Source organism: Alligator sinensis, unplaced genomic scaffold (assembly GCF_000455745.1).
Source record: "Alligator sinensis unplaced genomic scaffold, ASM45574v1 scaffold81_3, whole genome shotgun sequence".
Classification (NCBI taxonomy): Eukaryota; Metazoa; Chordata; order Crocodylia; family Alligatoridae; genus Alligator; species Alligator sinensis.
The window spans coordinates 2,212,606-2,229,110 of NW_005842088.1; the positions used below are offsets into that span (position 1 = coordinate 2,212,606).

The window sequence follows — 16,505 nt, forward strand, 5'->3', positions numbered from 1 at the left end:
GCATTCCTGAGAAGGCCCAGCGTGGCCACGGAGGGCCCCAGAGAGAGGGCAGCAGTGCAGAGGAGGCCCCAGAGAGTGGGCGAGTGTATTTGACAGACCAATGTCCATTCCAACTGCGAGGCTTGGGGCATGGTACAAGGGGTGGTTGGAGCCACACATAGCCCATAAGGCTAGGGTGCCCGGGAAGCACCCATCAGACAGTGGGACCCACGAGGGGCCCGGGAGTCCACGGGGACAGAAGTCGCAACGAACCGTGTCCAAGAAGACATAAGGCAGCCTCCCAAACTTATTTAAACAGCAAAGATGTGGCGGGCAAGAATTAGAGGGTGCCCTTGGGCCGACTTGGCACGGAGAGAGGGGGCCTTAAGGAGATCATGGCCCTCCTGTAGGACCCCGCCATGACAGGCATGAACACATAAACAAGGTAAGGAAGGGCTGTGATATACAGTATATCAGCTACATGGGAATTGCAACTTTGCACAATTCTACACCACAGTAAATGACAGCTGATCTGTGATGGCTGACTTCTGTTTTATTGAAGTCAGCCATAGTTACAATATCACTACCTCTCTTTTATTGAAGGGTAAATTACCATAACCACAGCTTTAATTTATGACAGGGTAAAAGTGTGAATACACACAGTACTAGCATAACATAAGTATTGTCATGAAAAGACTTCAGGATTAAGTTTTACATGATTATCAGCTACTCCTGTGAAAGCCCTCTAGAAACAGCATTCATGTTCTTTATAGTTTATACTAATAGCTGAAAATGGGATTTAAGGATCTTGATTTAAGTAGCAGCCAGGGAATGATGAGACCAAGACCACCAATGTCAAATTCTGACCAGAATGATTTTCAGCTAGAAACAGGGCTCAGGATCTTTGCAGAATTCCCCAGATCAAATAATTCCCTGAGGGTGGGACAAATCTGTATTTTAGCCACCTTAAAAAAGGGAGGACAAACTTCTTCCTGGGAATGCCCATCTGCTGTTACACTGCAACTGTCCCACCAGCACACCCTGTAGTTATACAAAGTAGCCAAATTGCCCTACCTTTGATCCTCCTAGACTTATCCCTACAGGATCATGCAAATATAACAGCTGCATTGTAACAGTTTGTATCAGTACACTTCGATATTGATAAAAATGTCATTTCTATCTAAATCTTGAAAATCTGAAGGCACTGGGCCTTGGATATGTTTATATGTAAACATCTATGATTACATCTTATTTTGAATGACCTTTCCAATGGCACTTCTAAGATAATTAAAATACTATTGTAACTGGGTCTCAGTTGAAGAGATGTCTTGTAAATGTGACTGACACTTTTTCAGAAGTAACTTACCACATGATGAAGACCTAAATGCATCTTCCCAAGTTAAAGCATTCAGAAAAATGTGTTCATTTTACACTTTTTTAACATAATGATAGACAAGGTACTTAATCCCTTCTGGAATGTTTTTAACTCTATACACTTATATCCCACAGGACTGTGGCATACAGCCTTCACATTTCAAACTGAAAAAATTTAGGCTTGAAGGTACTTTTAAAGGCCACCAAGTAGTGCATCTTAATATTTCCTGCAGAAAGCAAAAATACTGGGCTTGTTTTCACCATCTCTCTTCTGTGATATGAAAAGAGCCTTAGAAGCCTGTATCATTTCAAAATAAAAGGTAGAGGACTATAACATCAAAGAGATCACATGGAAACTTTATTTAGATTATTATTTGCAAAAAGCCAGACCACTTTAGATAAAAGCCGTTCCCCAGTTCTTCACAAAGGGGTGAGGAAACCTAGAGTACATATTCCAAAATCAGCCAAGAAATCCTCCAAGAGCAAAGAAGTTGGAGCTTTCCTACCAAGCTTTTGGCAACCCTAGGAACGATTTCTGTTCCTTTCTTTCTCTTTAACACTTAGCAGCCTGCACTTTGCAGAGGATGCAGTTCATCATTAGCTAAAGATGACTATTTAAACTTTATGATATCCTCTACACAGATGTCAATACAAATATGAACCAAAGGTACAGGAAGTGAATGTGGGACTATTATTTTTAAAAGATACCTTATTTGGATATAGATATAAAGGATGGTTTCAGCCATCCAAGTCTCTGTGCTAAAGATGTGATTTTTGCCATCACATTTCTCTATTTTTCACATCTGTTTTCTCTTTTGTTGGAAACATTCATAAAAGCAGGAAGGAACTGATTGACTGTAAAGGGCAAATGTCAAAACTATGTTCAAAATAGTCTCTTAACTTTCAGTTATTGAAATGCTAAGAATTACTTATAAAAATACTAGGTACCGAATTTTCAGAAAAGTGTGGCTTTTTTCAATTGATCGTGGCCAAGTAAAGATATTGAGTTTCTCCTGGGGGAGTGTTTGCTCTGCCAGGAGAAACTACAAGTGTACATATATTCAGGATTTTTCTCCGAGAGCAAAAATGGCAACTCCAGTAGGAAAAAAAAAAAAATCAAACAAACAGGAACAACCAGAGTTAAATCACTCCTGGGAGGGTTTCTCCTGGCAAAGTGAAGGTCTGTACACATTACCTTTTTAAAAGAGAAGTCACAGCACAGTCCTCTAACATCCCAGGGTGCTTTGCAGGCCCTCCTCCTTTCCCTCCCTCCCCCTCTCTGCTGCCATTCTCTCTTCAAGCAGACAGAGGGCTACAGAGCACTCTTAAGATCTGTGCACCCTTGGCTATGCAGTCAGCACTGCAAGCTCTCTACTCTTCAGGAGATCAGCATTTGAATGTCTGTTCAGGCATCTCCTTGTCAGTTTTTTTTTCTACCAGAAAAACAAACCCATCAGAATTCTTCCAGATCATATGAAAATGTGTACACAGTCAGTATTCCCTCAAATGGCATTTCCTATTAGAAGCTAATTTCAGTACCTAATTTTAAGACGCAAGTCTTAATTCTGCCATAATAATGAAGACCATTGCAATGATATATTTTATAATTTTATATCATTTAAACTGTGACATCATTGGAAAATATTTTTTACTTCTCACAATGAAGTTTAGACACAGCAATTATAAGTAAAAGCAAAGTATTGTAAGAACAGAACAGTATATAAACAGGACCTTCAAAACATTACATTAAAAATCATAAGATTGTATAATGCATTTTTATCCTAATCACTGAACAAAACAGACTTAAATTTGTATTGTACCATACTTAACTACCATACAAGACACATTCACAATCCACACCAATTTTGTACACTATTCATCCAAATGGAACACTATGAATCACGCTACATCCAGCAGTAATACGAATGTCATTTGGCACATGTCTCTTTAATAAAAATACACTTCACTTTAAGCGACTGTACTTTGCAGTCCTATAGTTATGAAAAACAGTATGACAATGCCCAGAGTGGTTTTCCATAAACTTGTTAGTTGAACTATATAAAAAAGGCCCCTAACTTACTTATTACAGAATATTAAGTGCTATGCCATCATGCAGGCATACTCTGGAAAAACAAAAAGATAATTAAATTATGTAAAATGTAAATCTTATAATAAAATGTTAATATTTTCTAAACACCACTGACTATGTCAGCCCATTCTGAATGATGCTAATAAACAAACAAGACACTTTTTCTTTTTTTTCTTTTTTTAATAGCTAAGCCATAAAATATTCCACCTCTCCTGTTGCTGAAATGCAAAAGCTTTATAATCAATAACATCATCAGTTATGTACAGCACAGCTAATCCTCTTTGCTCTCACTCCAGCTGCTTAATTAAAAATAAATCCTGTCAATTGTTCACATGAGGAAAAAACCCCACAACCCCAAGGACAGTTACCTTAGGGCTGTGCAAAATCGCACTGTTCCATTCTGACTTCAGTTTCAAGGTCTGGACAGAACAGTGTTTTGTATTGAATTTAATTTCAAGTTGAAACAGCCTCACTGTTTCGCTTCATGGAAACAGTGAGACTGTTTTGACATTTCACCCAACCATAGGGCTAGGGAAAGGAACTCAGCCCAGCTGGGCTGAGTTCCCAACCCCAGCGCTATGGTTGAAACATTTCAACTAGCCTTGTTTTGTTTCAAGGCTATTTCAACGTCCTTTTTTTTTTTTTGCTTTGATTTTGCTGTATTGACCTCAAAATGAGTTGAAACGAAACAGCCGGAAAAATTTCGCACAGCCCTATTACCTATCCTATTTTTAGCTGTTTTTACTATGTTTCAGCAACTTAAAACAAGGAAGAAAAACCAAATTCTGTGAATCATCAACCTATCTGAAGGCCCAGTTTGGAAATGGCTGAGCAAAAGAACAGAATGGAGAATTTAATCTTGTTTCACAAATACAAGATACAGTACTACAGTTATACTTACTTTTTTGATGTTAGAATGGGCATATTTATCTGGGCATCTGCATTAAGAGAAAAAAAGATTTATATGGGTTTTTTGTTATGAAAAATACCAAACACTTATAAAAACAGTCAAGAAAATAAAAAGTGGTGTGACTTACCTCGCCACTTACCAACCAGTAAAGGGTCTGAAATACTGTATTCTGGTCGGCTTCTTGAAAGAATACCTTTTCCAAAATAGCCCTACATGGGAAGAAATAAAATGGTTATCTGATCAAATGTTATTCATGAGCTAGGTACCCCTCCCATATATAACTAAACTATAAGGAGATCATCCAAAATATCTGAACTCTCACAAAGCCTCAACTTCATAAAAATCCACTTATACAGACATATCTTACAATGCTCTGGGCTACTTTAAATAGGGATTGCAAGCCTATTCCAGAGGTTAGGGTTGCTAACAATGAATGCTCTTCTACAATAGTCCTCTCTCCTAGATAGTGAGGAAGCCAGCTTTAGTGTCTCCCTGAAAGTTAATTATAGCAGGGCCCCAAATGAATTAAAGCTTAAATAAAGTAAAATCAGAATTCCATTCAAAATTCAATAGATAGGTGGAATATAAGACTGGTTGGAGTTTAGAGGAGGGATGGGCAAAATACAGTCTGTCAGCCAAATCCAGCCCACAGGTGGACAGCTGCCAACTCACTGGATCTAGCCCATGCGTGGCCGCCGCATGGTGCCAGGCAGGACTGCTTGTGCCCAGCAGCATCAGCCCTTGATGCAGCAGCATCAGCTGTGGACCCACATGGGGCTTCCGCCACACCAGGCAGGTGGTGGAATCAGCTGTGGATGCCACCAGCAAGTTCAGGAGCCCAGGCGCAGAACCTGCCGGTGGCTTCCAGACAGCACCACCCTCACAGCGTGGCAGTCCTGCCCAGAGCCTGCCAGCAGCATCAGCTATGGACCCAGGTAGGAGCTCCTGCCGCGCCAGGCAGGCATCAGCATGAGCTGTGGACACCACTGGCAGGTTCCACATCGGGGCTTTAGAACCTGCTGGTTAAGCCCGCAGCTGAGGCTACCGCCTGCCCACTGCCAAAGTCCCTATCTGGGTCCACAGCTGAGCTTCAGGGCTTCTGGCATACTATAGCTCTGGCCTAGTTCTGGAAGAGGGGGGGGAGGTGCAAGAAGAGAGAGATGGATGAGGCCCTCGAAAGGTCTCCAAACCCCATTAAATGGCCCTCCAACCAAAATATTGCCCACCCCTGGTTTAGAGATTTAGGCTTGCTTCCTTCATTAACCATAAACATTTGTAGCATTCTATTTTAATTACAACTGGCATGAAAGCAAATACTTAGTAGTAGTCTTGTTTGATCTCAGTATTGGAAATAAATATAGAGATAGAGCCATCCAATAAGAGAACAGATCATAAAACAATACCCAAAACCACAATGGCCTAAAGAGGGCCTATATCACTCAAGAAAAAGTCCTTCTGAAGTGAAAGGACCTGCCTGTGTGTACCTAAAGTACATAAAACCTAGCCAGGTAGATGCTGTATGTCTCTGACCTTAATAAAAAATAAGAGGATGCTAGTTACATACATACATAAAATGTAAAAAGGACAAATGGATGAACAAATTTTTTTAATGATTTCATTTTTGTTAAATCAAAGTGTTATTAACATTTTATACAATTTTAGACTGTTATTTTTACCCTTTTTATTTATGATGCTTTAAGTGATGTTCCAAAATTCAGCATATTCTTATCTGAAGGAGACAGAGCTATATGTTGTGAACTCACTGTTTCTCAAGTGCATCCTTAAGCATTAAGCATAAAACCAAACACTATCTATTACACTTCATAGCTTCTCATGATCTATTTTAAACTAAAACAAATGTAACCAGCTCATTTGGCCTCACCAGCTGACTCAGGGCTGCAGGGTTCCTCATGGGCCAGACTGGGACCCACCTCCAGTAGTGGGGCAAGCAGTGGCAGTGTTAACACCTGAGGTTGCCTGAGTCACTATTCAGCGCAAAGAACTGCAGAATGTAATGCCACCTCTGCTTGCCCTGCTGTCAAAATCCCAGCCCCTTTGGGAGCCCAGTGGGCCAGACAATATGCCTGCAACCTGTATGATATCTGCATTAAAACAGGGGTCCTCAGCCCCTGGCCCACAGGCCAGATCCAGCCAATGGAGCTTTGTTATCCAGCCCACTGGGCTCCCCAGGGGTCTAGAAATTTGGCTGCAGGAGACTGGTGGTGCCTTAATTGTTGCTCCCCTGCTGCCAAGTATCTGGACCCATGGGAAACGTGGCAGGCCAGACAGCATGGTCCTGTGTGTTAGATTAGGCTCAGCCTGATCCAGACAGCGTGGGACCCAACCCTACACACTCACCCCATGAAGGAAGCTGGCCCCACACCGCTCATTCTGCCCAGGGGGCAAACCAGCTGAGCACCATGGCACTAAAACGTTTAGGGTGTCTCTACATGTGCTTGGGGGGTAGCATTTTAATTGGAGCAGTTCCTGGACAGCAGCTCTAAATAAAATGCCACAGCATCAATGTATTCAGCATCCAGTACTTCAGAATGGCCGCGAGGGCGTTTAACTGAAGCTAATTTGATTTTGATATGCGGGAGGCTGAAAGGCGGGAAGGTGAATACACACGAAAGTGACGAGCGCGCGAGCGGTCTCATTAATTGAATGGAGCCTGCTCCGGTTGTGGTTGGAGGGGCAGGAGCAGGTGCCCAGCGCCTCCCCGCTCAGCTAGGAAGAAAACAGGGCTTCAGTCTGACTCGGAACATTAAGACAGCAGCTCCCCGGGCAGACCCGGCGGCGGCGGCGGCACCTGGCTGTACAGCTGCTCCATGTCCTCCGGGCTCCGGACCAGCACGTGGTTGTTCAGCATTTCCGCCCGGCAGGGCCCGAAGTGCCGGGAAGCAGGCAGGGGAAAGGGCGGCCGGTGAGGCTCGTACACTCTCCTCTTCCTCCGCGGGGCCCGGAAACCTGCTTCGGCCATGTCTCGGCTCTCCCTGAGGCCGAAGGCAGAAATCCGGTCCGAGCGCGGCTCCCGGAGAGCCCAGGTCCTGCGGCTGCGCCACTGCCAGCCCAGGCGGGCTCCCGGGGCGGGGCGGGGCGGGGGAAGCGGGAGTGCGCTGGGCCCGGGGAGGCAGGGTTGACTGCAGCCCCGCTCTCAATGGCCCCCCTCTCCGGCCCACAGCCGTCTCTCGTGACCACAGCAACCGCAGGGCCGTAAAGCAGCGAGGGCGAGCGCGTCGTGCCGTAGCTTCGCTGTGGCGTCGGGGGGGAGGGGCGTGCGCCTGTGCAGGGGACTCCCAGGAGCAGGGATAGGCCCTGCCCCTTCCCGATCAGGCGGCATGCAACTCTTCTGGGCTGCGCTGCGCTGCGCTGCAAGCTTCCCTGTCGCAGCCGTGAGCTGGGCCCGGAGGCTGGGCAGTGGCCTGTACCGCACGCGCTCGGCCAGCGGGGGACGAAGTCCCCAGGGAGGGCAGGAACGGCCTTGGCAAAACGCGCGGAGCGCTGCAGCCCTAGCGGCGGGAGATGCCCGGGGGAGAAGGCCCCTGTGGTAAAACCCGTGCGCGCTGCACAGACCCGAGCTGGTCCCCGGGGGTTTGTGCAACTGCAGCCTGGAGGCACCGAGTGTCTGCGGGACCGTCTGGCCTTTGGGTTCTGGCTCAGTGGCATAAAGCGGGGTGGAGGTCTGGGCAGCCTCTGCTCCTCCTTACTCCCGCCTAGGCGTACGTAAAGGGCTGGGTCACCTCCCAGACACGCATCATGAGCTGGAAGAATTGACTGTCGCCATCATGCGTGGGGATAGAAACTGCAGTATGCCACAAATGAAGAATGGGGGGAAACAAGTGTTTTGTCAGGGCACTAACTGAACATTTAAAAAACAAAGTTGCTTTTTACACCACCTGGACAGCATTGGTGGAGGAGTTTCTAGAAAACTGCAGCCTTGTGTACTTTTATAGCACCTCCCCACTTCATTGTAGTATCTAAGCCAGTGGTCTCCAACCTTTTTAAGGTGTAGATCACTTTTTGAAGTAAAGGGGCAATCCAGGATCTATCACCCTCCCCTGCCCAGCAGGCCACTTCGTGGGAGAGGGAAGGGACAGGAGGGGGCAATTAAGGGCCCCCTAGGTGAGGGAGGGAGTGGGGCAGGGGTGAGGGGCCCTGGCCCAGCTGGCTGGTGGGAGGGTTGGAGCCCAGACAATTCACCCAGGCATACAGGGTGGCTCCCACTGCTGCACATACCCCAGCGGAGGTCATGCGCCCTCCTATTTGTGCACGGGGCGGAGGCAGCTGTGGGTCGAGAGCGTGGGCCACTGGCAGGGCTGGGGCAGGAGGGGGCTGTGGGTCTGGAGTGCGGGGCAGACACCGGAAGGGCTGGGGGCAGGGGCTGCGAGTCCAGAGTGAGGGGCACTGGCAGCGCTGGGGGGGCAGGCAAGGGCTTGCACGTGAGGGGCAGAGGCAGGGCACAGGCCCTTCATCACTGCCCCCTCCCCATCTATCACACCCCCTTCTCCTCCCCCACCTCATTCCCTGCCTTCCCAGCGGTGGGGTGCACGCAGTGCTGAGCCAATCAGCTCATCCAGGGCTGTGCGGCAGGGTGGGGAGGTTCTAGCAGTGGAAGCCCCGCCATGCAGTCCCAGATGAGCAGATTGTCCCAGCACCCGGCCTGGGAGCAGCCTGGCGCCATTCATGCCCCTGCCTGCCTGGTGGTGGGGCACACATGGCACTGGACCACTCCCGAGCTGAGTGCTGAGCCGATCGGGTCATCTGGGGCTATGTGGGGGGCTTGCAATCGACTGGCTGGTGACCACTGATCTAAGCAGTTCACAAGTACCATCCCCATATTATTGGTAGGGTTATGAGTGACAAAGACTTCTGCATATGATGTGTCAACTTCTTAGAGGAAGTTGATGCCAGAGCAGGGAACTGAAACAAAGTTTCCTAACGCCTACATCAGTGCCCTAAATAGACCCGCCATCTCAGCCCATCCCCCAAACTCCCCCTTAACTCACACCCTGGTGGCAGTGCAGCCCTGGTCCCTTCCCCATGATTGGCCTGGAGGTGCATGTGCACTTTCCTGCCAGCAACAGGCTGGGCCAAGGCTCTGCAGACCTCGGTGCAGGAGCTTGCAACCTCCCAGCTACCTGCAACAGCCCGCCTGGGCTCTGGCCAGGCCCCTGCTGCCCTCCACAGAGCCCAGGCTGCTCGCAGCAGACAGTGGGGAAGCTGCAAGCAGCAGCACCTTGGTCTGTGAAGCCCTGGCCTGGCTCATAGCTGGTGGCGGGTGGGTGCACACATGCCTCAGGGGAGATGTAAGGGGCCTGATTCCTTGTGGCAGTGCAGCCCCGACCCCTTCCCTGCCATCAGCCTTGAGGCATGCGTGCCAAGCAAAATGTCTGTGTGTGTCATGCTCTGGCACGTCCTGGGGTTTGCCAACCCCTGAATTAGTCAGTCAAATAAGCACATTTCAGAAGCAAAAAATTATTTTCTTTTTTGATTTCATAGATTTCATAGACATTCGGGCTGGAAGGGACCTTGGAAGATCATCCAGTCCAGCCCCCCACCCAAGGGGCAGGAAGTCAAGGGGGCACACAGGATCCCAGCAAGATAAGCATCCAAATTTCTCTTGAAGGTGCTCATTGTAGGTGCTTGAACCACCTCCGATAGCAGGCTAATCCAGATCTTGGGGGCTCGGACAGTAAAGAAATTGTTCCTTATGTACAGTTTGAAACGGTCATAGAAGAGTTTGTGACCATTCGATCTTGTCATCCCTTAGGTTGCTCTGGTGAACAGACATTCCCCCAGATCCTGGTGAACACCCCTGATAAACTTATAGGTGGCCACCAGATCACCCCTGAGCCTGAGCTTTTCCAGGCTGAAGAGTCCCTTAGCTCTCAGCCTCTCATCATAAGGTCTGTTTTCCAGACCTCTGATCATGCGCGTGACTCTTCTCTGCACTCTCACAAGCTTCTCCACATCCTTTTTGAATTGTGGGGCCTAAAACTGGATGCAGTACTCCAGCTCCAGTACACCAAGGCCGAGTACAAGGGGAGAATGACATCCTGGGATTTGCTTGAGAAGCATCTATGGATGCAAGCCAGTGTTGTGCTTGCTTTACTAGCTGCAGCATCGCATTGAAGGCTCATGTTCATCTTGTGGTTAGTGATGACCCCCAAGTCTCTTTCTTCCATAGTGCTAGCTGTTGGAGCCGAGGGTGGGCTAAGGCTATGGCCAGTAGCCCGGACTGTCAGGTGGGGTTTTTCCGCGATGGAGCAGAGTTAGGCACGGAAGCGTATTGGTTGTACAAAGAAAGCTTTACTTACACTGCCGATGGTCACAGTGCAGGAAGGAAACTTGCATGAGTTACAGTTGCACACAACAAACAGAAGTGAGATCTCCCCCGAACCGAACCGAGATGAGTTGTCGATGTACGACTCCGCACGCTCTGGGGCTGCAAGAGATTTGTACCTGTTACTGAGCTCCAGCGGGGCAGAGGCTTTGGTGCAGTGGGCTTTAGGGCCCTTGACCACCTTGGTCCATCCCCTTGACTGGACAGAATCGGAGAATCAAAAAATTGATTTTTTTTTTTTAATTCAGAAACACAATTTCTGACCTAACACATTCTTCTGAAAAGAAAAAAATATGTTTCATGCTTTCTAAAAGTTCATGAAGGATGTATTGACCAGTTGTTTATTAAAAAAAAATACTGGTAAAAATGACTAAGCAAAACCCCCAAGCAATTACATTTGTTATACAATTACTTCCTTCTTGAAATATCTACTTTACATATTTTTCTGAGGAGTGTTAATTTACTCCTGACTTGAGCTAGAGGTCCCTTTCAAGCCTATATTTCTGTTATTCTATAATTCTTAGGGCTTGTTAAAAAAAATGAAAGCTTAGTCTGTATACAATTCTGTGGAACTATTTGTATGTATGGCATTTTTTGTTTTTGTTTTTTCTCAAGGACATTAATGATAAAATGATAAGATAATACAGTACATTATTCCATTGGAGCCAACAAGTCATATTGGATTTCACACAAGACAAAACAAAAAATGCCTTTAAAATTCCACAAAATTTAGATTATCATTTGTTACTAGTTTGCTTTTTGTCCATTACTTCTACAAAGTCATCCCATAAAATTTAAGGCTAAATACAGGTGTTCAAGAAGCCCACGGCGGAAACACACTAACTTTTGAGCTTTACTCTAAGTGCCTGTGGCTAGGTCGGGAGGAAGCAGAACACATTAGCACTTGGGGGAGGGGTCCTCAAAGCCTGCCTGCCTGACCGGAGCCCGGCAGGCAGTGGGGACTCTTGCACACCTCCCAGCATGCCCCGCAGGCTCCCAAGGCTGCAAAAGATTCCCATGTGGAGCTGAAAGAGCAAGCTACCCCTGATTGACTGAACATCATGGCCATCCACGTGGACCTGATGCAGCAGTGGCTTGTCATGGCCGTGAGCCGGCTGTCCCACTCATGCCCACCCAGCGCACCCTGTGCCAGCCATGTATATGTGTGTCCGTCCAAATATTTGTGTTCTGTGAGTGTGTATATGTATGTGTGTCCCCCAGATACCTGGGTTCTATATGTTGGTATGTGTGAATTTGTGTGTGTCCCCCAGATACCTGGGTTCTGTGTGTGTGTGTTTGTGTGGGAGACAGCTGGGTTCTGTGTGTGTGTACATGTCCTGGATGCCTGTATCCCATTCCCCCCCGCCTCCCCGACTACCGATATTGGTAGCCCAGGCCCCACACAGTGGCAGGCTCTTTGGATCCATGAAGCCCTGGCCAAGTAGCACCTCACATATGTGGACTGGGATCCTTCTCCTCACACACGTGGACTGGGGCTGTAGGTCTTTGGCTTCACATGCCCTGGCACCTGGCCATGGGTTTCTGGCACCAGGCTCCTCTAGCCCTGTGTCCTGGGCACTGCTGCCCACAACCCACACTGTCCCCTTTCCCCTCTCCATCCCGAGCCCCACCCCCATTCTTCCGGGGGAATGCAATGGGAGGAAGAGACTTGCCTCATTTTAATCAAATGTTAAAGCTGCCAAACTTTTAGTTTATTTATTAAACACAAACTGCAACTTTGCCCATTCCGGAACTTGGAACCTTCTTCTCAGTTAACATTGGGAGAGTGGGGAAAGACCCTGGCTGCACAGGGCAGTTATGATGTTGAGGGGAGGACGGGAGTGGGCAGCTGTAGGGGCTCAACTTAACAAACACAAAACCTTGACGCGGCAGGGGGAATGCTGCATGTGGGACTGCTACCCCTCGGCTTAATTAAATGTTGCAGCTACCAAACTTTTCATATGCATAATAAAGAAAACCTGTGGAATATTGCCCACTCCAGAACTTGAACCAGAGTCCAGGGGGCTGTCTATCCTTGCAAAGGCTGTGTCCCTCCCCAACGATGGGGCCCTGGCCTGGTGCCCCTCCACCCCACAGCCTTCTCTTTGGGGCCCTTAGTCTACACCAGCAACCACCAGCAGCCAGGGATAGTGAATTGGCCCTGGAAGGTGTGCTGAGTCAATGCTTGCCCTAGCATTGGGTCTCAGGCAGCCTGGTTCCCCTTCTCTCCCCTAGTGCTGCTCCCTGGAGCGGGCTTCATCAGATGCCTTCCTGGCTCCTTGGACCAAAGGTCAGCAGTTTCCATGCACCATATCTGCTGTTCCAGGCTCAGCCCCTGCCCTCCAGCATCTCCCAATCAATGCACAGTGTGGAGTGTTCCTGCACAGCCACCATCCATCCCCCCGCCATGAGACACTTTGGCTGTCGTCCCAGGAAAGTCCCCTGGAGTGAGGCTTTCCATAGAACGGGAGGGTGGGCAGTAGCCTGCCTCACCACTCCAGCCTGGGAGGGCAAGAGTCTCCCTGCAGAAGGTGGTGCTGATACTACTGAGGGGTGTTGTAGTTGAATCCCAAGTGGTCTTTGACCCTGTTCATAAACTTATTTTGGCACTGCAACTCTCAGCTCCAGTGTGGGGCTTGAAAAACCCCCACCTCACCTGTGGGGCTTGAAAAAAGATTTCAGTGTATATTGGGGTCTGTTTGGGTTAGGTTTTGTATCATCTGGATCCAGATAAACACGCTGGCCTCTCTCAAGAAAGCAATGCGACCTTGAGGGATGGGGCAGCCAGTTGTCAATTATTCAGATTCCTGGTCCCACTCAGTGTAATGCAGACTGATAAGACCCAACAACAGTAGGGGGTACCAATCCTGGCATCCCTGCTTCATTCCACACCAGTGGCACTGGGGTTGGGGGGGGAGGGGGTTGAGAGGCACAAGGTCAGTGGGGAGCATCAATAAATCAGTATCATCAATCTTCCACGTGGACAATTGTTGAGCTAAGAGCATGCTAAATATCAGAGTAGGCAACCCCAGCCTTCCCCATGAGCATATCCCAATTTACTAGGGAGTCACATTAAACCATTCCCTCACCTATAAACATCACATTCGGAAGATCAGCAGTAAAGTCTCTGCACAGGTATCTGCTTTAAGATGTTTAGCCAGCATGACATGGGGTGCCAATTTCAAAGAACAGAACCACTGCTCTTGCAATGGTATACGCCCCAGCAGATTACTGTGCTCCTGTATCTCCAGAAGTTATCGCACTAAAAGCTCAACACTGGACTTAACAGTGCACAGACTCGTAACAGGCCACACAACTTGCACACACACAGATGTATTCCCTGCACTCTCAGGCATTAGACCAAGTGACACAAGGAGACAAACCCTAACCACTCCCCTGCTGTCAGGTTTCTGAGCCTGCGAAGAGCCTGGCAGGTTGGGTACTGTGGTCTTGTGGGTTGCACTACATTTAGGTAAAGGGTAGGGTGGATGGAAATGAAATGATTGTTCAAAGTAATTTGGTCTGAAATCTATTTCCACAGCATTTTATATCAACAACAAATGAGTCGTCCATTGGGCATGACCTGATGAAAGTGTGGGTCAAGCTAAATAGATTGAGATCTGGATATGGATGCTTCAAAACAACACTGGATAAGCTGAACATCTTGGATAGCTTCTGGGGCAGAATACCATCTCTGTCTCTCCCCGAACTCTGCTATCTGACAATTTGGTTACCATGGTCACTGCAGAGGGCAGACTGCTCTGGTCCCATCTGCTTCATAGATTCATAGATTCCAGGGTCAGAAGGGACCTCAGTGGGCCATCTAGTCTGACCCCCTGCCCCTGGCAGGCAAGAAAAGGGTCACCAAACCTGGGATCATGTGATCCCAGCCAGGTGCCTGTCCAGTCTCCTCTTGAAGCCCCCCAAGAATGGGGTGAGCACAATCTCCCTTGGGAGCCCATTCCAGAACCTGGCAACCCTGACCGTGAAGAACTTTTTTCTAATGTCCAGGCTAAACCTATTCTCCAATAGCTTATGGTCATTTTTCCTTGTTATTCCAGGGGGTGCCCTGGTAAACAGATCATCGCCTACTTCGTGCTGCTCCCCGCTTATGAATTTGTACGCCGCCGCAAGGTCCCCTCTCAACCTTTTCCTGGAGAGGCTGAAAAGGTTAAGGTCTCTTAGCCTTTCCTTGTAAGGCCTTCCCTGCAGGCCTCCAATCAGACGAGTGGCTCTTCTTTGGACCCTCTCCAGGTTGTCCACATCCCACTTGAACTACGGCATCCAGAACTGGACACAGTACTCCAGCTGCGGTCTGACCAGTGCTGCGTAGAGAGGGAGAATCACCTCCCTGGACCTGTTTGTGAAGCACCTATGGATGCACGACAAGGTGCGATTGGCTCTGCCGACTACTTCATCACATTGATGATTCATGTTCATCCTGGAGTCAACAATGACTCCAAGATCTCTTTCTGCCTCAGTGGAGCTGAGAAGGTCTCCCCACAGCTTATAGGTATGATGACAGTTTTTCCTCCCTAGGTGCAGCACCTTGCATTTGTCCTTATTGAATTGCCACCTGTTGTTCTCTTCCCACTTCCCCAACCTGTCGAGGTCAGCCTGGATCTGGTTCCTCCTTTCCAGGTTGTTAGCTTCACCCCATATTTTAGTGTCATCCGTGAATTTGGACAAGATGCTTCCCACCCCCTCGTCCAGATCACTGATGAAAATGTTGAACAGCACTGGCCCCAGAACTGAGCCCCGAGGGACTCTACTGTACACATCTTTCCAGGTTGACACTGACCCATCCACCACCACCCTCTAAGTGCGACCCCTGAGCCAGGGGGTCATTGCTAACCATTCTACCATATAATCATCCATGGCAAATCTCCTCAGTTTACTAATAAGAATGGTATGGGATACCATGTCAAAGGCCTTCTTGAACATCCACCTCAACTCCTGTATCTAAACATTTGGTGGCCTTGTCGTAAAAAGAAACTAGGTTACTCAGGCAGGACCTGTCCACTATAAACCCATGTTGGTTGCCCCTCCACATCACATTAGCCAGGGGGCTCACACAGATGTGTTCCTTGATAATTTTGTCTAGGGTTTTCCCTGGGATAGAGGTAAGACTGACCGGTCTATAGTTCCCCAGATCCTCCTTCCCCCCTTCTTAAAGATTGGGACAACATTGGCCCTCTTCCAATCCTTTGGGACCTGACCCAAGCACCATGAGTGCTCATATATCCTTGCTAGTGGTAACCTGAGTTGTAACCTGAGCTGAATACATTCCTGAGGGAGGGGGAGAAACCTGCTCCCTCTGTCTACATGGCTGGCATCACATATCTGGGTGGGGGGCTTAAGCTCCCTATTGTTCAAAGCAATGCCAACATGACTGGGAGGGGGCTAAAGACCCTGCCAGTCTACCTGGCAACCAGTGATGCATTTCAAATTGATTGACGGGCAGCCAACAGTTGCTGGCCTTCATTGGATCAGGTAAATCAGGTCATAAGGGCTATATAAGTGAAGGACTGCCCAGGAGGAGGGGCAGTAGCCATGATGAAAACTCACAGAGAGAAACTGGACCATCCAAAACTCACTCTCTCTCTTGAAACTCATGATCAATGAACTGCCTGCCTCAGAGAGAAACTCCACCTGCCTCTGGATGATACTTGTGAGTAAGCTACTTGAGATCTAACTAGATATATAGCTTGCAGTAACTCAGATGTGTGATCAAAGGCTACCATGCTACTGTTTGTTCTAAGGTATTTCTCTGATATTGCTCTACCCTGTACCCTATTCCAAACCTACTC

The 16,505-nt window shown here is 48.0% G+C and overlaps 1 protein-coding gene across 5 annotated transcripts in view; it reads right to left on the bottom strand.

Moving 5' to 3' along the window:
* The window catches only part of TSEN2 (tRNA splicing endonuclease subunit 2), a 23,867-nt gene extending 16,257 nt beyond the window's left edge, over positions 1-7,610 (bottom strand). For 4 of the 5 annotated variants that reach the window (XR_003094137.1, XM_025204520.1, XM_006023898.3 and 1 more), the window contains exons 1-3: positions 7,162-7,610; positions 4,480-4,561; positions 4,344-4,380 (exon numbers count right to left, since the gene is read on the bottom strand). Coding sequence is in view for 4 of the 5 variants with exons in the window: in XM_025204520.1 (XP_025060305.1) it covers positions 4,344-4,380; positions 4,480-4,561; positions 7,162-7,332 (290 nt within the window). In the remaining variant the exon portion in view is untranslated. Of the gene's footprint in view, positions 1-4,343; positions 4,381-4,479; positions 4,562-6,028; positions 6,082-7,161 lie in introns of all 5 variants that reach the window. The other variant, XM_025204522.1, reaches the window with a different exon arrangement.
* Between the last annotated feature and the right edge of the window lie 8,895 nt (positions 7,611-16,505).